This window comes from Chlorella variabilis (genome assembly GCF_000147415.1).
Source record: "Chlorella variabilis unplaced genomic scaffold CHLNCscaffold_21, whole genome shotgun sequence".
NCBI lineage: Eukaryota > Viridiplantae > Chlorophyta > Trebouxiophyceae > Chlorellales > Chlorellaceae > Chlorella > Chlorella variabilis.
In genome coordinates, this window is record NW_005435067.1 from 147381 (window position 1) to 171312 (window position 23932).

General features: G+C 68.4%; 5 protein-coding genes across 5 annotated transcripts; 3 read left to right on the plus strand and 2 right to left on the minus strand.

Moving 5' to 3' along the window:
• Window positions 1-350: 350 nt before the first annotated feature.
• Window positions 351-2305, minus strand: CHLNCDRAFT_138556 (hypothetical protein; the record flags this gene model as incomplete). The annotated part of the gene is made up of 8 exons (XM_005844690.1): window positions 351-497; window positions 595-809; window positions 964-1081; window positions 1273-1335; window positions 1447-1536; window positions 1655-1701; window positions 1811-1927; window positions 2242-2305. 8 exons carry the CDS (start codon window positions 2303-2305, stop codon window positions 351-353), a joined length of 861 nt encoding a protein of 286 aa, XP_005844752.1.
• Window positions 2306-6846: 4541 nt separating this feature from the next.
• On the minus strand, window positions 6847-14564 carry CHLNCDRAFT_58787 (hypothetical protein; the record flags this gene model as incomplete). Its single annotated transcript, XM_005844691.1, has 16 exons — window positions 14524-14564; window positions 14070-14220; window positions 13851-14010; window positions 12975-13664; window positions 12331-12479; window positions 11489-12098; window positions 10830-11239; window positions 10208-10594; window positions 9875-10048; window positions 9582-9679; window positions 9261-9432; window positions 8810-8942; window positions 8467-8621; window positions 7705-8265; window positions 7331-7397; window positions 6847-7097 (listed from the first exon to the last, which is right to left on the minus strand). Exons 7-16 carry the CDS (start codon window positions 10935-10937, stop codon window positions 6847-6849), a joined length of 2106 nt encoding a protein of 701 aa, XP_005844753.1. The 5' UTR covers window positions 10938-11239; window positions 11489-12098; window positions 12331-12479; window positions 12975-13664; window positions 13851-14010; window positions 14070-14220; window positions 14524-14564.
• An 883-nt stretch (window positions 14565-15447) lies between these two features.
• CHLNCDRAFT_138560 (hypothetical protein) lies at window positions 15448-18614 on the plus strand (the record flags this gene model as incomplete). The annotated part of the gene is made up of 12 exons (XM_005844606.1): window positions 15448-15460; window positions 15572-15664; window positions 15780-15904; window positions 16069-16213; window positions 16394-16476; window positions 16622-16689; window positions 16886-17014; window positions 17263-17335; window positions 17564-17635; window positions 17841-17951; window positions 18158-18277; window positions 18507-18614. 12 exons carry the CDS (start codon window positions 15448-15450, stop codon window positions 18612-18614), a joined length of 1140 nt encoding a protein of 379 aa, XP_005844668.1.
• Window positions 18615-19229: 615 nt separating this feature from the next.
• CHLNCDRAFT_138561 (hypothetical protein) lies at window positions 19230-20635 on the plus strand (the record flags this gene model as incomplete). Its single annotated transcript, XM_005844607.1, has 4 exons — window positions 19230-19353; window positions 19555-19729; window positions 20213-20496; window positions 20523-20635. The coding sequence occupies 4 exons, from the start codon at window positions 19230-19232 to the stop codon at window positions 20633-20635; spliced, it is 696 nt and encodes a 231-aa protein (XP_005844669.1).
• A 221-nt stretch (window positions 20636-20856) lies between these two features.
• Window positions 20857-21923, plus strand: CHLNCDRAFT_138562 (hypothetical protein; the record flags this gene model as incomplete). Its single annotated transcript, XM_005844608.1, has 4 exons — window positions 20857-20907; window positions 21134-21193; window positions 21410-21576; window positions 21836-21923. The coding sequence occupies 4 exons, from the start codon at window positions 20857-20859 to the stop codon at window positions 21921-21923; spliced, it is 366 nt and encodes a 121-aa protein (XP_005844670.1).
• Window positions 21924-23932: the final 2009 nt, after the last annotated feature.

A 23932-nucleotide genomic window follows, 5' to 3' on the forward strand; every position in this document is an offset into this window, starting at 1 on the left:
CGCAACGAAACGACGGCGGCACCCACCTGCCGCCGTCGTTTCGTTGCGGTCTGCTGGACCATCCTTTGTTCACTCTCTAACTTGTGACTCTGGCAGAGATTCCAGGACTCTGGCATAAATGTAAGTACTTATCAAACCGCGCAGTAGCAGGGCGGGTGTGGACGGGAAACGGTTTCCAGAAGGTGGCAGGAAATGTTTGCAGCGTGGAGCGCTAAGGAATCGTCTCAAAAGCCTGATTGAGGGGCTGTGCAGCGTTGCTTGGGATGTGGCAGAGGTGGCGGGTTCCTGGGTTGCAGCAGGGCCCAGCTGTATCTGGCGATGCACAGGCCAGCCTGCCGCTCGCCACCGCCTCACTTGCCGGCGCCGGCGTTGGCGTTGGCGCTGGCAGAGGCCTGCGCGTTGGCGTTGCCGTTGCCCTGGGCGTTGGCGTTGGCAGAGGCGGAGGCCTGGGCGTTGGCGGCGCTCGGGCTGGCCCCGCCAGTGGCGGTGGCAAAGGCCTGCGGAGCAAAGGGAGAGGAGTGAAGAGGTGCGGCGGCGAGCCGGGAAGCACGGCTGCCTGCAAGTTTCCTTGTCTGCCTGTCAATCGGGTGGCACGTGCTGGTACTGCTGGCAGCCACTGGCTGGCAGCAGGCAAGCAAGGGAGCGGCTCCAGCCAGCCGCCCTTGCCTGGGCGTTGGCCTGTGCCAGGTTGAGAGGGATGCACTGTGGGTTGAGGGTGCCGGCGTTGGACTGGGCCACAGCCTGTGCCACGGCGTTGGCGGTGCTGCTGGCGCCGCCCAGGGCGGAGGCCTGGGCGGAGGCGGAGGCGACTGCAGGAAAGGGCGGGTTGCGGGTTGGGGTGAGAGGCAGGGAAGGGGGTCGGTTGGTACTTGGATATAGCAGCGTGAGGGGCGCAGGAGCCGGAGGCAGCAGCTTTGGGAGCAGCAGGAGGGCCATCCAGGCGCCAGCAGCAGGGGAGCTCACAGGCCAGTGCGGAGGCAGTCTCCTGGGGGCACCGGCGGCAGGCGTTGGTGATGGCGCTGGCGCTGGCGGAGGCGATGGCGGAGGCGGCGGCGGAGCCTCCCGCAGCCTGAGCCTGAGCCTGCATGTCAGTTTGGGCGGGTGGGGCGCGGCAGTGAGGCTCATGAGAAGGGACTGGACAGAATGGGAGTCGTTGATGCCGGCATGCAAGCCAGGACCACAGCACGCACAGCGTGCGGACGGCGCCCACAGCCTGAGCTGGTGGGCTGCCTGGCGGCAGCCCAGCCCGCCTGTGCCAGGTTGGCAGCTCACCAGTGCGGTGGCCAGGGCCTGGGCGCCGGCGGTGGGGTTCGTGCAGATGGCCTGGGTCAGTCCCTGCGAGGAAGGAATGCATGGCAGGTGGGCAACAAGGGCAAACAGGCCAAGGGCCGCCCTGCAGAGCTTCCAAAGCGCCACATGGCACCGTTGCCGCGCCAGCACGCCCACCTGGGCAAAGGCATCGGCGGAGGCCTGCGCGGTGGCGCCGCCCCTGGCGCTCGCCTCGGCGGCCGCCTGCGCTACCGCCTGCCCGCGGCCCTGCGGCAGCAGGAGGCGGGGAGCGGTGGCGGCAGCGGCGGGCCGCGGGAGGGCGCCGGGCGGCTGGCTGATGGGGGGAGGCGAGCGGCCACCTGCGACATGCTTTCTGGCAACCCACCTGAGCGATTGCCTGTGCCGTGGCCTCAGCCAGCGCCTGGCCCTGGCCTGCAGGCAGAGAGGTGCGCAGCTCGCTGGACTGGATCACGCTTCGGGGACAGCTGGCAGCTGGGGCATGCTGGCACTGCGCCTGCACGTCGGTTCCCTCGACTCTCACCCTGAGCCTGCGCTGTCGCGGCGGCCTGCGCAAAGGCGTCTGCGCTGCCCGATCCGGCGGCCTGAGCAAAGGCCTGGGCGTTGGCGGAGGCGGAGGACTGCAGCAGCTTGCGGTGGTCTGCAGGGGCAGGGCAGGAAGGGCAGGCGGTGTGTGAGCGGCGTCTCAATCCGGCCTTGCATCCGCGGCGGCGGGACCGGCGGGCGGCTACCCAGACGGGCGTCTCGCGCCATGCGAGCTGCAGCAGCACGCTCTGTGCCCCCTTGCGCCTCCCGGAGGGGCTCAGGCAGAGCGTTGGAAGGGCGATCAGCGGCTGATGGCGAAGGCATTCGTGCACGCTTCTCAGGCGCGATGGCAGTCCCGGCGGGGCCCGCACGGGCCCAGCGCGATCAGGCACTGGCATCAGCGTGGCAGCAGGCCGTAGCCAGGCTCACCAGCAGCCGCGTGGCCTTGCAGGGCGGCCGCCAGGAGCAGCAGGATCAGGCAGGCGCTCTTCATCCTTGCGATGGTGTAGATGCGGCGTGAGTGAGTGAGGAATGAAGAGGGAGGAGGCAACGCGCCATGGCCTTTTCTATACCTACCGCCCGGCCGTTCCGAGAACAGCGCCGCTGCTGCAGGTGGCTTCCGCAGGTGGACGGGGAGCGCTGGTACAGGCTCGGGCAGTGCACGAGGCGACAGAAAAGGTTACAGCATCATGAGAAGGACTGGTTGTGGGCAACCTGGTAGGTGCCGCTACGGTGCCACCGCCGCCAGTCTCCGCACATGGCTGCCCCGTGTGCCATTGCAATGCCAACTGCACCCCTCGTATCATTGAAAAATGCATATTTGATCGCAACAAGTCATTCCAGATGAGCGCAACGCCTTCACGCGACCAGTTAGCGCCGGCGCCCACCGGCCGGCTGGCGGCGCCTTGCACCTGTGCCAAAACCGAACCCTCGACATCACTTGTGACGCTGCAAACGCCCTTAAACCGCAATTACAACCTAAAGAGAAGACCCCGCCATTCCCCGCCGCCCGAAACACAGCGACAACACAAATGCGCTCTGTTGCCCTCTGCTCGCTTGCCCTGCTGCTGGCCCTGCACGTAGCAGCGGCGGATGATTGCATGGAAGGCATGCGTCCCGTCTTGGAGTCTGAGGTTGAGCCAGCGCTGATGATCGGCCTCGAGGGGTGTGTGCCCGCCCCACGCCCCCACCCCACCCCCCACACCTAATGATGCTCTGAATGGCCCCCCCAAACGGCTAAAGTGCCGGCGGGCAAGGCGCCGAAAAGCGGATCAACTGGTTGAGCGCGCTTGGAATACCTCGGCCGGCCGCCGCGCCGGCTTGCCGCCGCCCGCTCTCCCAACACTGCCTGCCTGCTCCTTTGCCTGTGCAGCTGGCAGGATCACGCCCACGAAATCTGCGACTGGCTCCCCGTGTGGATCACGCCCGAGGGACTGGACTATTATGAGACGGGTGCGCAGCTGCAGCAGAGGGACTGTGTGCGGTGCGATGGCGGCCCGCAGCGTGCTTCGCCGCGCCTGCCTGCCAGCGCTGCCAACACGAGGCCCCCGAGCGGCAAGCCCTTGCTATGAGCTGGCCACCTTTGCGCTGCTATTGGTGGCAAGGTGATCCGTCCTCACCTGCCTGGCTTGCCATGCCTGCAGAGATAGTCCCGGTGTGCATGGACAATGAGGGAATGTATCAGTTTACCTATCAAACCATGTGAGCGTGGCTGGCAGGCAGAGCTGCTGCTGCCGATGCCATCCAGCCTGCTGCGGGCCTGCTGACATCCACGCTGTTGCTGCCTTCCACCATGCTGCTACGGCTGCGGTGCGCACTCTGCTGGCAGTGCACCTGACTTGCTTCGCGACTGCCGCCGCTCCCGCGTGCCGCCACCGCAGCAACCCGTGCCAGGAGAACGAGAAGACCACCGGGCAGTTCACTATGGACACAAAGCCAGACAATTGCAACAAAACCTGGGTGCTCACCACCGGCCTCAACCCGCAAGCGTGAGCCGGCAGCAGGCGCACCGTGCCAGGCAGCCTCTCCCTGCTGCCCGTCCCGCCGAAGCCCTCCCTCCTCCTCCAGCCCCACAAAGCCTGTCCCTGCCTGTTGCTCACGTAGCTCGCTGCACCCGCCCCCGCCGCCGAGCGCCCTGCCTGCAGGCTTGTGTTCCCGGCAGACGCCAACTCCACCACCCAAGACGTCGCCTGCCCCGTCGGCTACAAGCCCGCCACCGAGGAGGAGCGGGAGGAGAGGGTGAGGCAGCTGCTGTGGGAGACGTTTGTGGATGCGGCCAACACTGGCAGCATGCAGCATGCTGTCGACCAGCTGGATGAGGCCTGGTACTGCCGGGATCCCGGTGGGTGCTGCCAGCCGCGCCGCCCACTGTCTGGAACTGCAGCCAGCTGCGGCATCCGCTGCTTGCTTGCTGCTGCTGCTGCCGCTGCTGCTGCTGCTGCTGTGTGCTGCGATGTGTGCTTCCGGGCCACTCCCCAATACCCTGCCCCGAACCTGTGGCCCTCCGCTAAAAACCTGCTCGGCGGCGCTCCATCCAGGCTTCAAGCGCATCGAATTCGATAACATGTCGGGTTGCATCGAAACCGACGTGAGCGCAGCAGGCCTGCCCGACCCCTACCTGCCCACCTACTTGCCCCGCCGCTGCCACCTGACGCCTGCGTGCCTAATCGTCCCATCTCCGCTCCCGGGCCTGCCCGCCGGGGCCTGCTGTGCAGCCTCTCGGCAAGCCCAACATGTTGGCACAGGGGACCGTCCAGTGGGTGTGCTCCCAGCAGGCCAGGATTCGCACCATCAGTGAGCTGCCAGCCCGGGTGGCGGGGCTGTAGGGGGCACGGCGCCGCCAGGCTGGGAGCCGCCCTGCCGCCGCGTGGAACCTCTGAGATCCAGGAGGGGCATATGGAAGCGTCCTGCGGGTGCACACGCGTGCGCTCCCTCTCTGCTGCAGCCCTGCTTGTGGCCAGTGACTACGAGATGAGCTGCCGCTGGGTCACCGAGATCACTCCCGACGAGTGAGGAGGAGGAGGGGGAGGGGGAGGGAGGGAAGCCCGGCGCCCTGGCGCCCTCCCGGCGCACCTGGCGGCGCCCCTGGCACCGCGACGTGACCCGGCAACACTTCCGGCATCCTTAAATAAGGCTCTTGCATTAAAAGAGAGGCAACCAACAGCAGACGGCATGCATGATGCCAAGCTTGTGTAACAGCAGCATGATTTGATAGGCAGGAGACCAGGAAACACCACAGCGCAAGTCTAGCACACGCTCCCACGCGCCGCAGCACCGGCACTTGCGTTGCGGCTGCCGCTGCCGGCAGGAGGGAGGCTGGCCTCACATCGCATCGCAGACTGGGGCGTGCTGGCTGTCCCCGGGAGCAGAGTAGGGATTGGAGGCCCTGCAGCCATAAGCGAAAGAGCCGTGGCGAGTCGGAGGGCCGGCGCCATCAGAGCCGGCAGGCGGTTCTCATGCTTGCAGCAGCTCACGATGGGTGCCTGATCCCCCTCGCTGGCGCAGCCTGCTTGCGCCGGCAGATGCGCCACTCACCCGTCCCGGCAGGCGGCGCTGTCGTTGCAGACTGCGGGCGCCTGCGTGCGGCACAGGTCCTGGCCCTGCTCCCCGGCCGCGCTGGCGGCGCCGCCCTCAGCAGCCTCCTCAGAGTCATGGTCAGCGGTGGCAGCGGCAGGCTCAGACTGGGGCGGGGCGGGGCCGACGGTGAGGGTGAAGGTGCGGCTGGCATCCTCTCCCGTCTCAGGTGGGTTGGACTGCACCACCAGATAGTACCTGCGGCAGGGTGGTAAGCCATCCAGCAGGCTCTGGCGAGTGGCAGTTGGCAGCAGCGCTGGGTAGCGCTCTGAGAAGGCGAGCAGGCAGGCGTGCCAGGACATGCCGTCCGTGCAAGGGGCCTGTTTCCGTCCCTCATGCCTGCGCCCCACCCCGCAAGCAGCCTCTCACCAGTAGCCGGGGCGGGTGTCAGCGGTGGCCCTGAAGCCATAGGCGCCGGTGTCGCAGGGGTGGTGGCCGCGCGGCAGCTGGCAGGTGCAGCCCTCGGCGGGCGCGTCGGCGCCGTCCCGCTGCTCCAGCGGGCGGGGGCAGGTGAGGAGCCAGAGGTTGTGCATGAAGTGGCCCGAGTTGCACAGGGAGAAGGCCAGCGGGCCCTGCTGGCGGGCCGCCCAGTAGGCCAGCACCAGCTTGCGCTGGGCGGCAAAGGTGGCGGGGGTGTAGCCGCACAGGCCGGCCGCGCCCTCCGCCAGCGCCAGGTGGCCGTCGGCAAGGCTCAGGGCGCGGGAGGCGGTGCCGTTGTACACCATGATGGCGGAGGTGAAGTCGCCTGCAGCTTAAACACGAGGCAGGCGCGGGGATTGGCGTTGCGGCAGGGCAGGCAAGGCGCAGATAGCGGCGGCACCGCTGAGCCTGCCCTCCTGCCGCTGCGCTCCTGCCGGCCGCGCCTCTCAAAGGCGTCCTACTAGCATTGAAATTCGCCGCTACACCACTCGAAGCAAAGCGTTTGGCCCGAACGTTCACCTGCGGCCGCAGCATCACACCATTGGGCCGCCGCCAGCAGCGTGGAGAGCGCGAGAAGGAGCAGGCGCTGCATTGCTGCGAACGTTTCGGCAGATAGAGGCACAATGAACGAGAAAAGCGGCGCAGCGCAAATCAATCCGCCCCTGCATCTGCGCCGGCGCCTTTCCTCTGCCGGCGGCGGCCGTAGGATGTTTTGCCTGCTGGGTCTGGGGTGCAAGGATTACATTGCCGGATGATCTCACGGTTGGGTTCAGGTTTATTGGGAATATTCAGACAGACAGAAAGACAGACACAGTTATTCCAGTGCTGCTTGCAGGGTTTGGGGGTACAGGAGGTGCAGCAGGAAAGGCGGGGTGCAAGGGGGAGGTAGGAACAGAATCAGGTTGGGGAGCACTCGCGGAGCACAGTGTGTGTGAATGAGAAGCCAGTTGTGAAAGAACAATACTGGATGCACCACGGAGCCGGTGCAGCACCGCTGGTGCTCCCGGCGGGACGAAACGCCGGCGGCGGCGGCAGGCCGTCTCACAGCTTGCCCAGCCTGCGCAGGCGCGCGGCGCACGGCGCGGCGCTGCGCCACCGCGCCGCGATGGCCGCGTGCCGCCCGCTGGCGCCGCGCAGCAGCCGCTCCGCCTGGCCCTCTGCCAGCGTGAAGTCGATGTCACTAGCGGTGACGGGTGAGGCGGTGGTGGCGATGCGCAGCCCGCTTTGGGAGCGGGAGATGTCAAAGGTGAGGGGCCAGGCGGCCGCCACGCGGGCAGCCATGGCGTGGAACACTGCGGGGGCAGCAATGGCGGTGGCCGCCATGCGTGTTGGTGCGTCCGCGGGCTGGGCGGCGGCAGCGAGGTTTGATGCTGAGCAACAGCACCTCCTCACGCGTGCACCACACATCGATCGACACAGTAGCTCATGACATCCCCAAAAGGAAGCGCGCTGGGCAGGGGACCAATCGCGCGTGCATGTGGCGGCGGCAGCGCCTGCAGGGCGGCCGAGCCTGGGCCCCACTCACTGACGAAGAAGGCGAGGAGGCGCTCCAGGGACAGGAAGCGGCTTTCCACCAGCGCCTCCATCACGCCCTGCGCCAGTTGGCAGCTCAGCCGCCACGCGCGCGGCGGCAGGCAGGACAACACGTCAGCGATGTGCATCAAAAAAGCGTCCGGCGGATATGCCGGGCGATCCAGAAACAAGGAGGAGAAGTCTCCTGCCCACCCAGGCCGCCTCCTGCCCACCCCACGGCGCCGCGCCCCTGCCATCGCGGGCGCGGGCAGGCGCCGGGCGCCAAACACAGCCTGCCGGTGGCCCGGAAAGGCGTGCAGCCAACCACCCCCACCACCGCCACCACCGCCACCCGCACTACACCCACCCGCACACCCCCACCCACACCTGGTCATCCAGCATTTGGCTCATGTGGCTGGCCAGCGATCCCATGGCGGCCCGCGTGGCGTCCGCGTTGCCGTCCGCCATTAGCGCGTCGCTGTGCTTGGCCAGCTTGGAGGTGCGCTGCCACACCCCCTCCACCTCGTCCCGCCGCGTCATGGAACTCAGGCGGTGCTCTCCCAGCACGTGGCTGTCGGCGCCGTAGGACAGCACGCTGTCGCTGCGCTGCAGGCCCTCGCCGGCGCCGCCGCGCATGGAGCGCCGCCGCGAGCCAAAGCCGCCCAGTGGCGTGTCGGTCAGGTCTGCAAGGGTAGGCTTGCGGGCCAGGTTGGAGGGCTCGCTGCCGCCGCCTGCTTCCAGGCCGCCCGCGCAGCCGCCGCCGTGCTCGACGCCCGGCGGGCGCTCATCCATGCTGGCTCCGAACGTGTCGGAGTGGTGCTTGTGCACCGCCTGCACCGCCGCGTTGCTGAGCAGGGTGCCGGCCAGGAAGTGGCGGCGGGCGGCGTGCAGGGCGTTGGGGTTGGCACCTTCAGAATGGTCCAGGCTCTGCAGCAGCTCCGCCAACACCTGCACAGGGAGGGAGGAGGTGTGGGTTTGGTGGTTGGGGGTCGGAGGCGGGATGAGAGAAGGAGACGGGAGAAACAGAAGGTTTGCGAGCCAACTGCCCAGCGGGCAGCACCATTCCATCCCGACAGCACGGCACAGCACGGCACAGCACGGCACAGCACGGCACGGCACGGCACGGCACAGCACAGCACAGCACTGCACTGCACAGCACGCTCTGTCCAGGTTCGCCTTGGGCCGTGTGGTGGGCAGCACCAGGTGTGTGGTGATGTACTCGTTTGTGAAAGGGTTGTGCCCCAGGGTCAGCACCTCGGGCTGCGAGCCAAGGCTGGCGATGACCTTGGCTTGCAGCAGGCCGACTGCGGGCCGCGGCAGAGGGGAGGTGCAAGGCTAGTCAGGTGCAGGCAGCCGAGGGTGGGTGGGTGTAGCCCAGATGCGCTGCATGGCATGCGGGGATGATGCCACCCCTGCCTGGCAACCTTGCAACCCCGTTGGCTGGCGCCGCCAGCTGGCGGCAGCGCGGCAGGCGCTACCCCACCCCACTCACGCAGGATCCAGCTCTCTGCCATGGTGGGCGAGTAGAGGCGGCCGTCGGGGCGGCCGATGGCCAGCAGGGTGCCCCTGGCCACGCAGTGGGTGAACTTGTGCACCAGGTGGTCGGCAGGGTTGGCTCCGTGCACCTGCGAGGGTGTGCAGGCAGCGGTGTGGGTGGGTGCAGGCAGCGGTGTATGTGTGTGTGTGTGCGGCAGTGGTCGGGGTGGGCAGTGATTTGGATGTGGTGGGCGGCAGGGGCGATGGCCGCCAGGAGGCCGAGCAGGCGCTGCGGCAGGACGGCCTCCGGCAGCCAGCGGCACCGTGCCTCCCCGCAGGCTGCCCGCTACCCGTCGCCCGGCACGCCTGGGCCCAGCCGGCGGCAGGCGCGCCATGCACGCAGGCATGCGGCGGTGGCACGCCCTCGCGCAAGTATGCGTGAGGCATGCATGCAAGGCTGGCCTCACCTCTACCGAAGCTATGCCGTAGGAGAGGGCAAACATCTTGGACACAAAGGCCTCCACGCACTGGTGCACGTAGGGCACGTCGGCTACCACCAGCGTGCGCCTGCCCCAGCGGGCTAGCAGCGGGCGGCGCTGCACCAGGCAAGCCGCCAGGATGCCGCACCAGATGTAGATCCTGCGGCGGCGGGGCGGGGGGCCATTCCTGGGGGGCCAGTCCCGCAAGGCAGCAGTAGTAGCAGTAGTAGGCGCAGCAGGCACAGCAGGTGCAGCAGGCACAGCAGGCACAGCAGGCACAGCAGGCACAGCAGGGGCTCCGGCCCTCACATGGAGTCAAACACGAGGGCTACGCGGCCAAGGGCATCCACCAGCGACGTGGATGCGCCGGCGGCAGCCGTGATGGCATCCGTCACCGCATGCACCACCTGCACCGGCAGCGGCGGCGCCACACGCTTGCTGCGCGTGCCACCAGCATGCGGCAGGGGTGGAGCGGAAGCGCAGCAGCCGCCCCAGCGCCACAGCCCGGCACCCCGGCACCGCGCATCAGCGCTTGCACAACTCTGCTGCGCGTGGCAGCTATTGCGGCAGCTGCCGAGCAGCTGCCAGGCACGTCCACCCACCGGGTATCCAGATATCACGGTACCGGCGATGTAGGCGGCAGCCAGCGCCCAGGCCCAGGGCCCCTCCAGGATGTGCAGCGCCCAGCGGCGGCCCGCCGCCACCAGCGAGTCGTGGTGCTGGCTGGGGACGGGAGCCCCCGCTGCGTCCACGCCGGTCAGCGCAGGGCTGGCCCGCTGCACCACAGGCACGGCAGAGGCAGGAGCGGGTGTGGGCGTGAGCCGTTGCTGCATCAAGCGTGTGTCAGCTACCTACTGCACATCCACTCCTGCCCCAGCCGGCGGCAATCCGCTGCGCATGACGCGTGGCGGCCCTGGTTCCCGCGGCCCTGCCACCAGCGCTCCGGCTGGCTGCCGGCCGACACGTCGGCCAGCCCGCCTTGCCTGCACAAAGCTGTCCCGCGCCACCCTTAGATCCAGCAGATCCTCCACCGCCAGCGCCAGCCCAAAGGGCGGCAGCCCTGAGGCCAGCGCGCGGTTCCCGCCGCCGCCGCAGGCGCCGCCCCCGCCGCCGCCGCCGCCGGAGGCGTCTGCCGTGCCCAGCGCGGCGCCTGTGTACAGCAGCAGCTCGGTCAGCGTGTGGGCTGTGGCAACCACCGAGATGCTGGCGGGCTCTGCGGAGCGCCACCCTGCCTTGGTGTCGAAGCAGCGCTCGCAGAACGGCGCGTCGGGTGACAGCCGCTGGCCCAGCACCAGCGCCATCTTGGTGTCGATGCAGCCGCTCTGCGAGGCGGCAGGGTGTGGACGGGGTGGAAGGGGAGGTGGAGAGGCAGGGGACGGCGCAGGGAGCGCGCTGGTCCCGGGGGCGGCAGGGCGGCAGCGGCAGGAGGCGGGGCAGGCAGGCAGGGCACGGGGCAGGGCAGGCACGCTCAAACACCGAGCCTCCCTGCTGCCACAGACGCTGCCTCCGCTCTCCTCGCATCCACACTCTGCAGCCAGCCGGCCGGCCTCTGCTCACCATGGCAAACACGCGGCCCGGCATCATGGCGTGCAGCAGGCGCACGGCGTGGATGGTGGGGAAGGTCTGGCCGGAGTGTGATATGGCCAGCGCAATGGCGGCGTCCATGCGGGCCGAGGAGCGGCAGAAGGGGAAGCCGGTGGCGGGCACGCGCCCGCGGTTGATGCCCAGCACGCCGATCACCTTGTTGGCGGAGATGGCGGCGACGCGCAGCCCCGGGAACAGCGTCTTGAGGTCAGCCGCAAACTGCTCGGCCAGCCACAGCGACACCTCCACCCCCACCAGCAGCACATCCACTGTGGCCGGCACCAGGCCTCACCAGGCGGCCAGGCAGATGCGGTCGGTATCCAGCGTGCAGATGGCAGCTACCCCGAAGCTGCCCTTGCCCTGCCGGAGGACGCGCACCAGCGCTGCAGCACGCGGCATGCACAGCAGGGAGTAATGGGCGCCGGCCAGGCGCAGGGCAGGGCAGGCACACCAGGCTGTGCTCTGCAACTACCGTGCGCGAAGCGGGTGGCAGCGTGCCAGGCACGCAGGCACGCCACCCTTGCTGCTGCTCAGCGCCAGAAAGCACGAAACGATAAACAACCAGCAAGATGGGGAGCTGCTGCCGCTTTCAAGTTACTTCAAAAGTTATCTCTATAACGTTTTCCCCTCACCTGTGTGTAGGTCTGCATGGATGAAGTTGTGCAGGGCTGCTGTGGCTAGGGCCTCCGGGCTGGCGTCTCCCATCCAGGCCGGCAGGCGCGGCGTGGCACTGCTGGCCCCCTTGTCGCACAGCGCGGAGCGCAGCGCGGCCGCTAGCCGCGCCGCCAGCCCGCGCGCCCCCGCCGCGCCGCCGACGGCCGACAGCAGGCGCCGTGCCTCGGCGCCGGGCGGTACCACCCGCCGCCGCACCTCCTTGACCTCCTCCAGTTCTTTCCAGTCGCCCACGCCCCAGGCCACGCCCAGGCGCGCGGTACTGTCCCGCGCCGCCAGAAAATCCGCAAACGCTTTGTCCAACACAGCGCCCAGGGCCGCCAGCTCAGCAGCGCTGGCCACGGCGGCGCCCGCCGCGACGCCCGCCTCCACATCCTCCGCGATCGCGCCGCCGCCCGCCACCTTGCCGTTGCCGGGAGGAGGGTGCGTGTGGCCGTTGCCGTTGCTGGGAGGAGGGGGCATGTGGGCTGCGCGGGCCAGCGACGCCGCCGCCGGCGTGGCCGCCACGGCCTCAAACGGCACGCCCGCTACCTCCACGAGCGCCAGGCGCAGCGAGGCGGCCCACATACCCTGGGTGGGGTGAAGGAAGGGGTGGAAAGAGTGGGGCCTTGGGTGCTGGGTGCTGGATGGGGCACCAGCGAGGCGTCAGCCCTACTGGCAGCCACCCCACCGCCACCCTGTCAGCTACCGCCTGATTGTATCAGGCTGTCCCAGCTGCACCGGATGTGCCAGGCTGCACCAGCTACCATACAGCTACCACACAGCTGCCATGCAGCTACCGGTAACGGCTGTACCGCCCCACCTGGGTGCGGTGCAGCTCCAGCATGCCCGCGATGTTGATGCTGTCGCACTTGGCCGGCGGCGGGCAGTCCAGGACCGCGGCCAGGAAGCGCGAGATCTCGTGGTGGGTGCGGTACCATCCCGCCGCATCACGGGAGAAATCGTAGTCGCCTGCAGGCAGGGTTGGGCGGCAGGGGAGGCGGCAGGAGGTGGGTGGGTTGAAGCGAGCGTGGTGTTGGCTGGACGTCAACCGAGGCGGCGGCCTGGCGCCAGTGGCGGCAGGGAGGCGGCGGCGGCAGGGAGGGCACACACAGCGCGCACCGTTGTGGTGTAGATGCCGAACTGCTCGATGCCGGGCACGACCGCGCCGGGGCGGCTGGCTTTGGCGCGCCACACGGCGGCTGGCGCCGGGGGCGTCCACTGGTGGGGGTGGGACTCGGAGGGGAGGGGGATGGAGGAGGTGGCAAAGCGGGTGTGGCCTGCAAGCGCACAGAGGAGCAAGCGGCCGGTCGCAGCAGTGGGGTGAGGACTGATGCAGCGGCAGGCAGAGGCTGATGGGCAGCGGCTGGCAGGCGGCGGGGGCCAGCGGGGAGCGTCAGCAGGGACGGCGGCAGCGGGTGGTCGGGCACAAGTGGGGGGGAAGGGGGGGCTAGGCAGCCCACGCACCTACAAACAGGCCGTAGCCGCCGGGGTGCTGCGCGCGTGGGCCCGTGGCGCGGCGGAACTGCCTGTCCAGCAGCACCGCCAGGCTCTGCCGCTTGCTAGGCGCCACGCGGCGCCGCACGCCCGCCACCTGCAGCCAGGGCGCGGCCGCCAGGCCGCCGGCGCCGCCGCTGCGCTTTCCCTTGGACACGAGGGTGACCAGGCCACCGGACTGGGCCCCTCTCATCATAGAGATGGTGCACTGGCGCTCCAGCACTTCCAAAGGGTCTATTCCTGCCTCGGCTGCTGCCGTCATGGAGGCCAGCAGCAGGCCCAGGTTGCCGCAGAAGAAAGCGTGGATGCCGGGGGTGCCGGCCCCAGAGGCGGCACGCCCGCAGAGGTCGGTGGGCAGCGCGCAGGCCAGCACCAGCAGGCTGGCGCAGCACGCCGCGTGCAGAGCCACGGCCAGGCCGGGGGGCGTGGCCGCGGCCCACGTGGCGTGGGCCCAGCACGCCGCCGCCGCCAGCGCCGCGCTGGCCAGCCAGCCGGCGTGGCGCGTCCACCACAGGGCGGCGGCGCGGCTGGTGCCGGCGCCAGCCCTGGCATCCGCGGTACAGCCCTCAGCGGCGACAGTCACGTGCGGCAGGTGGTACCAGCAGGACGCCTGGTAGCCAGGCGGTCGAGGGTCCAGCACTCTCAGGATGGCGGCAGGGCCTGTGCGGTCGGGGGATAAGAGTGAAGGGCAGAAGAGTCGATGAGGCGCTGCAGCGAGCTGCCAAGGGCATCGCTCGCTGCCAGGCAGCGGTTGCAATCCGATAGGCAAAGCAAGGCCGGCCAGCCAGTCACCCATCAGCGGCAGCGGCCAGGCAAATGGCGGGCAGCGGGCAGTGCGCCGCGCACCCGCACGCATGTGCGCCGCCAGGCCCAGCACGCGAGCGGTGAGCAGGTGGGCCGCCTCGTGGGCGGCCAGCGCGGCCGCAAGCGCCGCTGGCGCCGCCGCAAGCCACCACGCCACCTGCACCAGCAGATGAGTCATGTCCGCCAGCTCCGCTGCAGAGACCTGCGGGGCAGCGGCACGGCGGATGAAGAAGAGTGTTGAGCCGCTGGCAGCGGGGTCACCTCCGCCCCTGAATCCCGGCTGGCTGCCGGCAAATGCCAGCCTGCCTGGCAGGGCCCTCCAGCTGCCCACCCCAGAGCCGGACCACGCCTTGCACTTGCCTCGCAGCTGGGGAAGGGCTGGGAGCGCTGCACGGCCAGCCGGGCAGCGGCGCTGCACGGCGGGACGAGGCGGTGCAAGGGTGAGGCCTGGCATTCGCCAGTGGCCCATCCTGGTGGCAGAGGCTGCGCACATGCGGTAATGTGGTGTGCTGTCCGAAGCGAACAGTGCACTGCTGCGGGCGCTCGTCAGCATACGGCGCAATGAGGTTGGTGGGTGTGCAAGCGAAGGGGGGGGGCGCCGCCCAAACGGGCGGTCACGCCGGCGAGAGGACCCTCCGCCACCAGGGTGGCCCGCATGTTGCGCGTCGTACCCCGCTGCTCCATGGGCCCCCGAAGGCCTGCCACAGTCGCTCACCAGGCCATGAGCGCGCGGCATACGGGGATTTGCGCCACCATTGCTGCCGGGACAAGGGCTGCCGTGGCAAGCTGTCAGGGAATTGCGGGGCACTGGCGTCGTCAAGCTTGAATCAAGTGGTGAAGCGCTTCATCGCAGGAAACCAAGCAGTAGGGCTCCCAGGGAGCCTGTGAAACCGGCCAGGACAGCGATAGCAGGCTTGTGAGGTTCCAGGAATCCGTTCAGGAGGGTGATGAGGCTTGTAGAGGAGGGTTTCCATCTTTGGGATGGGCGAGGGCGGAGCCCAGCTTCTCGCGCAACTCCCACCAGGGCCGGTACTATCTTCACCGAACGGCTTTGCTGTGCTTCGGCAGAGGTAGGATAGCAGGAGAAATGGTCCACACGCTCGGCAGGACCCTCCTCCAGTGGCAGTGGCTCCGCCGTGCTCGGCAGCGCCACTGCCGGTGGTGGGTCGCTGCGGTCCCCTGAGGAGGGTGTGCCGCAATGGCAGCATTGGAATCAAGGTGCCAATCGCATTCTGTCTTCTTCCTATGATACTCTCGTCGGTCAATGTACTGCAGCCTGAAGGCTGAGAGGATGCGCCAGGAGCGAGGCGGCGGCCGACACGTCATCGTGCCCGCCACCTCTGGTCCTTCCGAAGGAGTCCTCAATGCAGCGATGCGCTGTCGGCGGAGGGTGCTGCAGTGGCTTGCCCCTGCCTGTGCAACCTCCGGATCTTGTGCCCGCATCAGCCAAATACTGGAGCTAGCTAGCTTGATGGGAGCTGCGGCCGCACCCGCCCAGAAGGCACCTTGGCCTGCCGCCACCTGGCGGCACCCATATGTGTATAACCCAGCTCCTGAGGGGTGCCTGCACATGCAATTCGCGCTCCCCTCATCCAAACTGTCCCTCAGTTTCGGTAGGCCAGGCAGCAGAGGCAGAAAGATGGCCAGCGACGGTGGGTTCCCTCGCATGTCCCCACCCACCACACAAAGTCCGGCCCTGCACCTTCGGATCATCTTTCCGACAGCCCAGGCTGCCGCATTGCCTCCCCCCCCGCCGCATGCAGGCTGCCAGCCTGTGGAGTGGTCGGGGCGTGGGGGCTTCACTCACCTCCTCCACCACCCTGGCTTCGTCAAGACGGAGACCTATGGAAGCGCAAGTGAGACCGAGCGCATTGGCCTGCGGCCGCCCCGATGCCGCCGCCGCCCCGCCACCTCCGCTTCCGCCACCTCCCGCGGCCATTCATCGAGCTCTCTTCTTTCCCTCTTTGTCAGGGCACGCCCAGGGCCCGCAGGAGCAGGAGGAGCATCAGGCGGCCAGCACCAGCGGCAGGGGCGGCGACCGCACAGGGGTGTGGAAGGGGCCGGCGCCTCGGGGCTATGTCGCCGAGCCAATGCACGTGAGCCAGCTGCCTGCCGCCGTCGATGCTGCCACAGCTCTGTCGCGTTGCCTGGCCCGGGCTGCCGAGGGCAGCCATGGACACGGCGACAGGCGGTGAGGCGCGCTGCTGATGGCGGCTGGTGCTGCCGCTGCGCCTGCCCCTGCGCGGGTTGCCCGTTGCAGGCGCAGGACGAGTCGCAGGCTGCCGCCGACAAGCCCATCAACGACACGCCGTATGTGCTGCTGCCAGGGGGCACCCGCATGCCGCTCATCGGGCTGGGCACTTACAAGACCGAGAGCCCAGAGGCGATCCGCAAAGCGCTGGAAGGTGTGGAGGCGCGGGCGGTGCGCCACGCTTACGCTTGCCTCCCCCTTCTTCTCCCCGCTGCTGCCTGCCCTGCTGCCTGCCTGGACAGCGCTGCTGACCTCGGCTCGCACCCGACATGCTGCTTGCCGCTGGCGCGGACCCTCCCACCGCCTTGGTTTCGTGTACCGCCTGCTGCTGCAGTGGGGTACCGCCACATAGACTGCGCCACTGTGTACGGCAACCAGGCGCTGGTGGGGGAGGGCCTCAAGGACTTCCTCGCGCAGGTGTGTGTGCCAGGCGCAGAGCAGCAGCACAGAGGCTGGCGCGGGACGCTGCTGGCTGCGCTGCCTGCCGCTGCTGCCGCCGGCAGCGTGCTGGAGCCGCGCAGCCGCCGCCGGCCAACGCCTGCAAGCCTCTCTGCTGCCGCAGGGCCGCCGTGGTGAGCTGTTCATCACTGGGAAGGTGTGGAACGATGCGCACCGGCCAGAGGCGGTCAGGTGCGGCAGGGAGTGGTTGTGGCGGCGCTGGCTGCGGGAGCCAGGCTGGCTAGCCGCGGCTGGCTGGCTGGCTGGATGGATGCTGCCAAAGCGCCCCTGCCCCCAGCCCCAGCCCTCTCGCCGTGTTGCCAGGGTCCCAAACTGTACCGCCTCGCGTGCCGCCTGTTGTGCCACCGCTCCTCCCGCCTCCTTGCAGGCGGTCTGTGGAGCGCACCATTGCGGAGCTGGGGTGCGCCCATCTGGACCTGTGCCTGGTGCACTGGCCTGTGGCATGGCTGCCAGGCACCGAGCAGACGGACCCAGAGGTCACGCTGCGGCAGACCTGGTGAGCTGGCGGCGGCTGCTCCCCTGGGTGGCTGGCCGGCCGGGGCCGTGGGCCACGGCGGCTGCTGGCAGCTGCCTTCCAGCTGCCTGGCAGCTGCAAGGCGGCCTTCAGTCTGAGACGAGCAAGCATATGCCAGGCCCGCAAAGCACCTGCACGCGTCTGCTTTCCACCCCGCCAGCCGACCCATGCCAGCATCGCCGGTGCCGGCTGCTCCGGCACCCCGTTTCCCTGCTTGCTCCCCTGTGCAGGCAGGCCATGGAGGCGCTTGTGGATGATGGTCTGGCCAGGCACATTGGCGTTAGCAACTTCAGCCTGCGGCAGGTGAGCGGCCGCCCGCTGGCGGCGCAACGGAGCTGGGGAAGCGCCGTGCCGGCAGCTCCGGCCTTGCTCGCCCCCTGCACTGTTGCAGCAGTGCTGGGCAGCAGCGGCTCTTCCGCGCGCCTCTGCTCTCCGCTGCTGGCAGATGTGTTTGGTGTTTGACACCCCGCTTCCGCCTGCTCTCCTCTCGTGCCTGCCAGATTGAGGAGGCTGGGCTACGCCCGCATCAAGCCGGTGGTGAACCAGGTCGAGCTGCACCCACTGCTGGCGCAGCGCAAGCTGGTGGGCGTGTGCCTGCGCAAGGTAGGTGGTCTGGCAGGCTGGCCGGCAAGCGGGCCGGCTGGGGTCGAGCGGGTGGTTCGCTGGCCTCGCAGTTGGATGAATTCAGGCGCGTGCTGGTTGGCGGCCTGGCACCCACGTTCTGCACCCGTCAACAAACGCTGGCCAGATGGCTGGCGACACGCGCCGGCTGGGCACCCGCCCACACACCCCACGCCGTGCCGTGCAGGGCGTGCACAGCGTGGCCTACTCGCCCCTGGGCCACCGCAAGGACAACGAGCTGATGACCCACCCCGTGTTGCTGGAGGTGGCGGCGGAGGCGGGCAAGTCGCCGGCGCAGGTGGGGCGGGCTGGCGGCTCGCGTGGCTGGCCGGCTGGCCAGCTGGTTGGATCACTGGCTGACTGTTTGGTTGGGCGGGCGGGTGGTCCCCTGCAGCAGTGGGCAGAGCCATCAGTTGCGGGGTGTTGGCAAGACTCTCTTGGGTTGCTCGAGACGGCCTCCCAAGCGGCTGGTGCTTCCTGGCTGCCTCTTCTGCCGCTCTGCAGGTCCTCCTGAAGTGGAATGTGCAGCGCGGCGTGGCTGTGATCCCCAAGGCCGGCAGCGAGCCGCACCTGAGGGAGAACATTGAGGGGCTGTTCAGCTGGAGTCTGACCTGGGACCAAAAGGTGGGGCTGGTACGGGCGGCTGGTTGGCGGCAGGCCGGGCTTTGCTAGGGCATGCAGGGGTGCTGTGGCGGGGCGCCGCATTGCCCCTGCATGCCGCTGCAGCCGTGCAGCGGCTCCCGCGGCCGCGCTGCGGACCGCGCAGTCGCTGCTCACCCATCCCCCTAGCCTCCTTGCTGGTTCCTGATGCCCCACCCGCCCGCCCCTGCCCCTACTGATCTGTCACCCGCAGGCAAAGCTGGATGCCATCGACTGCGGGAAGCGCTTCGTGGACAATGCCTGGCACACCTGGGACGATGCCGAGGAGGGCGGCGCCGCCAAGCCCAGCCGCGTGCTGTGAGGGACGGCCCGTGCTGGCTCCGCCGGCGGCGGCGCTGTGCGGCCCTGCCTGGCACTCACGGCGGCGTTTCTGTCTAGTCTGGCCTGCCGGTGCAGTGCAGCGGTTTCATGATCGGGCGCCTCAGCACAGTGTGTAAAGCAGGCGCTGGATTCCAGCAGCAAAGCCCGGGCTACCGAGGAAGATGAGGAGCAGCAGCGGGGAAGAGAGGCTGGCGGCGGCCCGCAGCGGCGGATGTGGTACTGCGAGCTGGCGATTAGCAATCGTCACCCCTGTCGCGCGCTTCTTCTTCCTCATCCGCAACACTGCGCATTCATCCCGCCGCGTTCCGCTCCGCTTGGCTCCGCCCTGTGGCCTGCCCTACTGTGGCGGCGGGGAACTTGCGCTTGCACCACAGTCGCGGTCGAGGCGCCCAACAAGCCTGGAAAGCGGCGCGCGCTGCGCGCCGGGGGTTGTTGGCACAGCAGCTGGAGCCCTCCCAGCCCCCGCTCCGCACCGCACCGCTCCGCTCGTGCCCGCCACGCCGGACCCTCACCTGCGCCCACATGTTATGTATGTAGCATGCTGAAGGCTCACGGCAGGCAGCACCAGACTGCCAGGACGGCTGTGCAGCGCTCCATGGGAGGCTGCGTCGGCCGGCTGGTGGCAGCACGGGCGCTGGCAAGCCTGCTGGCTCTGTGCCTGCTGCATGCCGCCGCACAGGCGGCAGATGCAGGCGCCGACAGCGGCACCAGAGAGGCAGGTCAGTGGCACCTCTCACCGCAGAACGCGCCTCTTCGTCAAGGGCGTAACACGAGCAGCCGCTGTATGCCGCCCCATGGCTGCTCCTACTAGCGCTCGCCTCCGGGATCCCGCCTTGCCTACCGCCTTGCCTGCCACCCCACCCTTGGTTGCCTGCGGCTTGCCCGCTACAACGCACCCGCGGCCCGCCTCACTGATGCAGAGGCGGAGGCGGAGGTGTCCCTGATGCGCAGCGTTCGGCAGGCTCTGTACGAATCCCACCCAGGGCTGGCCTACCGACTGGAGGGCTGGCACCCGGCCGACAATGTAACCCACCCCTGCGACTGGAACCGTGTGTGGTGCAACGCAGACCGGCGCATCGCAGTGCTGCGAGCAGTGTCAGCGCCCCCACAGCCTTTCGGCGTGCCCGCTGAGTGGTTGTTGTGCTGCTGCCATTTATCGCCGGTACATCTTCCCGGCTCCAGGAGCGCCCGCGGCATCCTGGCCCTGACCCCGCCCTGCCCGCCTGCCTGCCTGCCTGCCTGCCTGCCCGTCTGCCCCACCGTGCGCCTGCAGGCGGCTGGCCCCTGACTATGGAATTCCCGGCAACGTCGACGGCAGCGAGCGTGGCTAGGACGCCGTACCCAGCAGCCTGTGCCGCACACTGGGCGGGCGGGGAGGTGGCGCAGCTGGCCGCTGCCTGGAGGCAGCAGCCATGCGCTGGAGCCGCGGGCTGCAGCATGCCTCAGCCTGCCGTGGTGGCATAAGAGTTCTTAACCCTGAGCGACGGCGCTGTTTCTGAGAGACGGGAGCGCCATGGCAGCTGCCGTTCTCCTCTTATTGCCCAGCGCCGGCGTGCCCCCCGCCCCTGCCGCATGAAGGCTGACTCTGGCCGCCACGGGCACCGGCTGCGCCCCGCTCCCCGACGTCGCCCCCGGCGCCCTGCCGAGCCTTGTGTCGCTCCTGCTGGCCTTCCCGGGGCTCAGCAGCACGCTGCCTGCCAGCTGGGGTGCAGCTGGCAGCGTGCTGCCCTCGCTGGCGCGCCTCGAGGTGCAGCTAGAGCTGACGGGCCCGCTACCCGCAGCCTGGGCCCTGGGCTTCCCCCTGCTGACCAAGCTGACCATCACCGGGGCGGACCCCACACCTCCACGTCGCAAGGCCCCGGGTGGCGGCAGGCGCCTGCCGCCGCAGTGGGCTGCCGGCTTCCCATCGATGGCCCACTTGGCCTGTACGCTTTGGACCTGTCGGGCCACTTCCCACTGGGGTGGAGCAGCAGCGGGTTCCCGGCTCTGAAGACCCTGTGAGACTGCGGCCGCTACCCTGCTGCCATACGCTTGCCTACCGGCACGCTGGCATGTCCGGCTGCGTGCCGTGCCTGCCGGCGCGCCGGCTGGCTGGCTGCTGCAGTCGGTGCCTTGCAGATGCTCTTGGGGCGCACCAGCGGCTGCTCGGCAGCACCCCATCACGCTGCCGCGTCTGGTACCGGCGTGCATGCTGGTAACTCGAGGGCAATGATCTCAGCGGCATGCTACCTGCTGACCTCTTTGCGCATCACCCTGCCTTCACCGACCTCTGGGTGCGCACCCTGCCTGCCGTGCTTGGGGGCCTGCACGCCGCCTGCTCGACGCCTGCCTGCCTGCTGGGCAGCGCAGCAGGAGGCCGTGCACCGGGGCAGGGGTGTGGAGGCTTGGGAAGACGTTTTGAAATGGAGGGCGGGGGAAGCAAAGCCCCTGGGCAGGCGCCGCATTGCTGTCTCTACGCTCTGCTACCCGACACGCCAAACGCTTGCCTTTGTGCTGCAGCTGGGCAACAATCGGCTGTCCGGCACCCTGCCAGGTGCCTGGGGCGCATCCGCCACCAAGGTGTGTGGGGCAGGGCAGCGCAGCTGCCTGCCTTTCCAGCACTCCCTGCCATGTGCATCCCAGCACCAGGCCGCGTGAATGACGGTGCTTGTGGTGGGTGGGGGTGCTCTGCGGCCTCGCCCTGCCGCCTGCCACCACATCACCCTGCCCCGGCCAGGTCCTGCCACACTTTTTCAATGCTGCTGGACCCCCCTTGCCGTTCCCCTGGCCGAGCAGCTGGCCGATTTGAGCGTGTCCAAAAACCGGCTGAGCGGCCCCGCCTTCCCGCGCGGCTGGCTGCAATCCGGCGCCATGCCCAAGCTGGAGAAAGCTTACCTGAACGAAAACCCGCAGCTCACAGGGACCCTGCCTGCCAGCCTGGCGTGGTCTCAGCTGAGCATCTTGTGAGTGTGGTACACGGTTGTACTGCAAGCGCTGCGGTTCGCGGAGGTGGCGGAGGCGGTGTGTGAGGCGGCTGGGCCAGGCGCGGGAAGCTGGGCGGGCACCCGGCTGACCTTCTCCCGCCCCGCATCATCACTCCTGAGAATCCCCAATCTAATGCTTGATCTGCAGTTACGACACCGCTCCTCCCGCTTGCGCATCGCCCCATTCTCCTCCGTGCAAGGCCGCTGCGCGCCTGGCCTGCCGCCCCCTGCCCTGCAGGGATGCGCACGGCTGCGCGCTGCTCAACGGCACCTTCCCTGCCCGCTGGTACCGGGCTCCCTTTGCTGCCAGCCTGTTCCAGCTGTGAGCGCATCTCGCCGCCGCGCTGGCGGGCTGCCCGAGGGCAGCCGCATGTGCTGGGCATAGCCACGCCTGGGCTTGCCCTCCTTGCTGACCTGCCGCCTTGGCTGTTGGCAGCCACCGCAGCGGCGACGGCAGCTGCAGTGCAGCAGCAACGCACAAAACGCCTGCACGGCGGCCGAGCAGCGGCTGCCAGCGGCTTGGTTGCTGCGCCATCCGCGGCGGCAGCAGGCGCAGCAGTAGGGCGGGCTGCCGGCCTTGCACGCCCCCGGCGAGCTGGCGGGGCCGGCACCGGCGGCGGCAGAGGCCTGACAACACTCCTGACCTCTCGTTCTGTGTGACCCTGCTCTTCTGAAACTCATACCCCTCTTCTGTCAGGATTCCACTTTTGCCGCACCACCTATTTTCCAACACTGAATCCACGCTTCAGCCGTGGCTGCAGACATTCATTTTCTCCGATTCAATTTTTTGAATATTTCGGTTATTGCAATTGATTTAGTGTAAACGTGTCTCATGAGCCCGGTGACAGGAAGCTGAGGCATGTATGTGGGGGCACTGGGGGCACTGCGAGGTGGGCGAATTCTCCTTATATCAAACGGCCCAGAGCAGGCGGGGTGCTGCCAGCAACTAGCAGGGGAAACACAACAACTAGTAGGGAAAGCACAGGTGGCACAAAGTGCACGGCCAGTAGCAAGCGGGAGCGACGTGTTGCCTCCGGCCGCCGCCGCCGCCTCTGCCGACCCTTCAGCAGCTGTGGGTGCAGCCACCGCCGGCTGCCTAGCTCCTCCCTGCTCCGTTCCCTTAGCCCCTTCCGCCGTTTCAGCAGCTGCTTGCCTGCCTGTCTGTCTGTCTGTCTGTCTGTCTGTCTGTCTGTCTGTCTGTCTGTCTGTCTGTCTGTCTGTCTGTCTGTCTGTCTGTCTGTCTGTCTGTCTGTCTGTCTGTCTGTCTGTCTGTCTGTCTGTCTGTCTGTCTGTCTGTCTGTCTGTCTGTCTGTCTGTCTGTCTGTCTGTCTGTCTGTCTGTCTGTCTGTCTGTCTGTCTGTCTGTCTGTCTGTCTGTCTGTCTGTCTGTCTGTCTGTCTGTCTGTCTGTCTGTCTGTCTGTCTGTCTGTCTGTCTGTCTGTCTGTCTGTCTGTCTGTCTGTCTGTCTGTCTGTCTGTCTGTCTGTTACACCCATAAGGAGCACAGGAATGCTATGGGCCCAGCTGCGGTGCAGCAGCTGGAAAGATGAAGGCAAAATACACAAACGGGGAGAGGGAGGAGGGGTGGGGTGCAGACATAGCAAGGGGGGAGAGGAGTCTGATTGGGGCGGGTCTCCTGGGGGACAAGTGTGCCGCTTCAACCTCAGTTGCTTGCGTCGCCGCCGCCCCCCTGCTGTTGGAGGCCAGTAGGAGCGCCTCCCACGGCAGCGGGGAGAGTCCAAGGCCAAGCACGTACAAGGTGGACCCGTAGTCCACCTTCGTTGCGGCCCCCACGGCCGCCGCCAACAGGCGCACGTTGTCGAGGTGGACTGCCGGGGTGGTGGAGTGGGAGAAGCCCGGGAGGGTAAAGCCCAGCTGTGGTGCAGGGGGAGGGAGGTGTGTGTGGTGGGGTTGAGGGGGGGGTTAGGTAAGGAAGGCAGGGAAGGGAAGGCAGGCACGTTCTGTGCGCCCCCTTGCCCCCGCACCATAACCCCACGGCCCCTGCCCCGCACCACCCAAATATGGACCTGCTGCCCACAGGCACCCAACTCGATCGCTGCCCACCGGCAATCAGGCGGCAGCCTGCAGGCGGCGGCCCCTCAGCGTCCGGGCGTCTCCTGGCCGCCCATCCTTGTTCCTGTCGAAGTAGACGGCGTACTCCACGCCCGCCTCGCGGTTGCCGCCCACGTACTGGTTCAGCGTCACCTATGGACACAAAAGGAGGGCGCTGCGGTGAGAAGGGCCACACGCATTGCAAGTCCCCTCCCATTCACAGTTTGTGCATGACTAGGCGCTTCTAGCTGTGCCAGGCCTGACGCACGCTCAGGGACTTGGGGC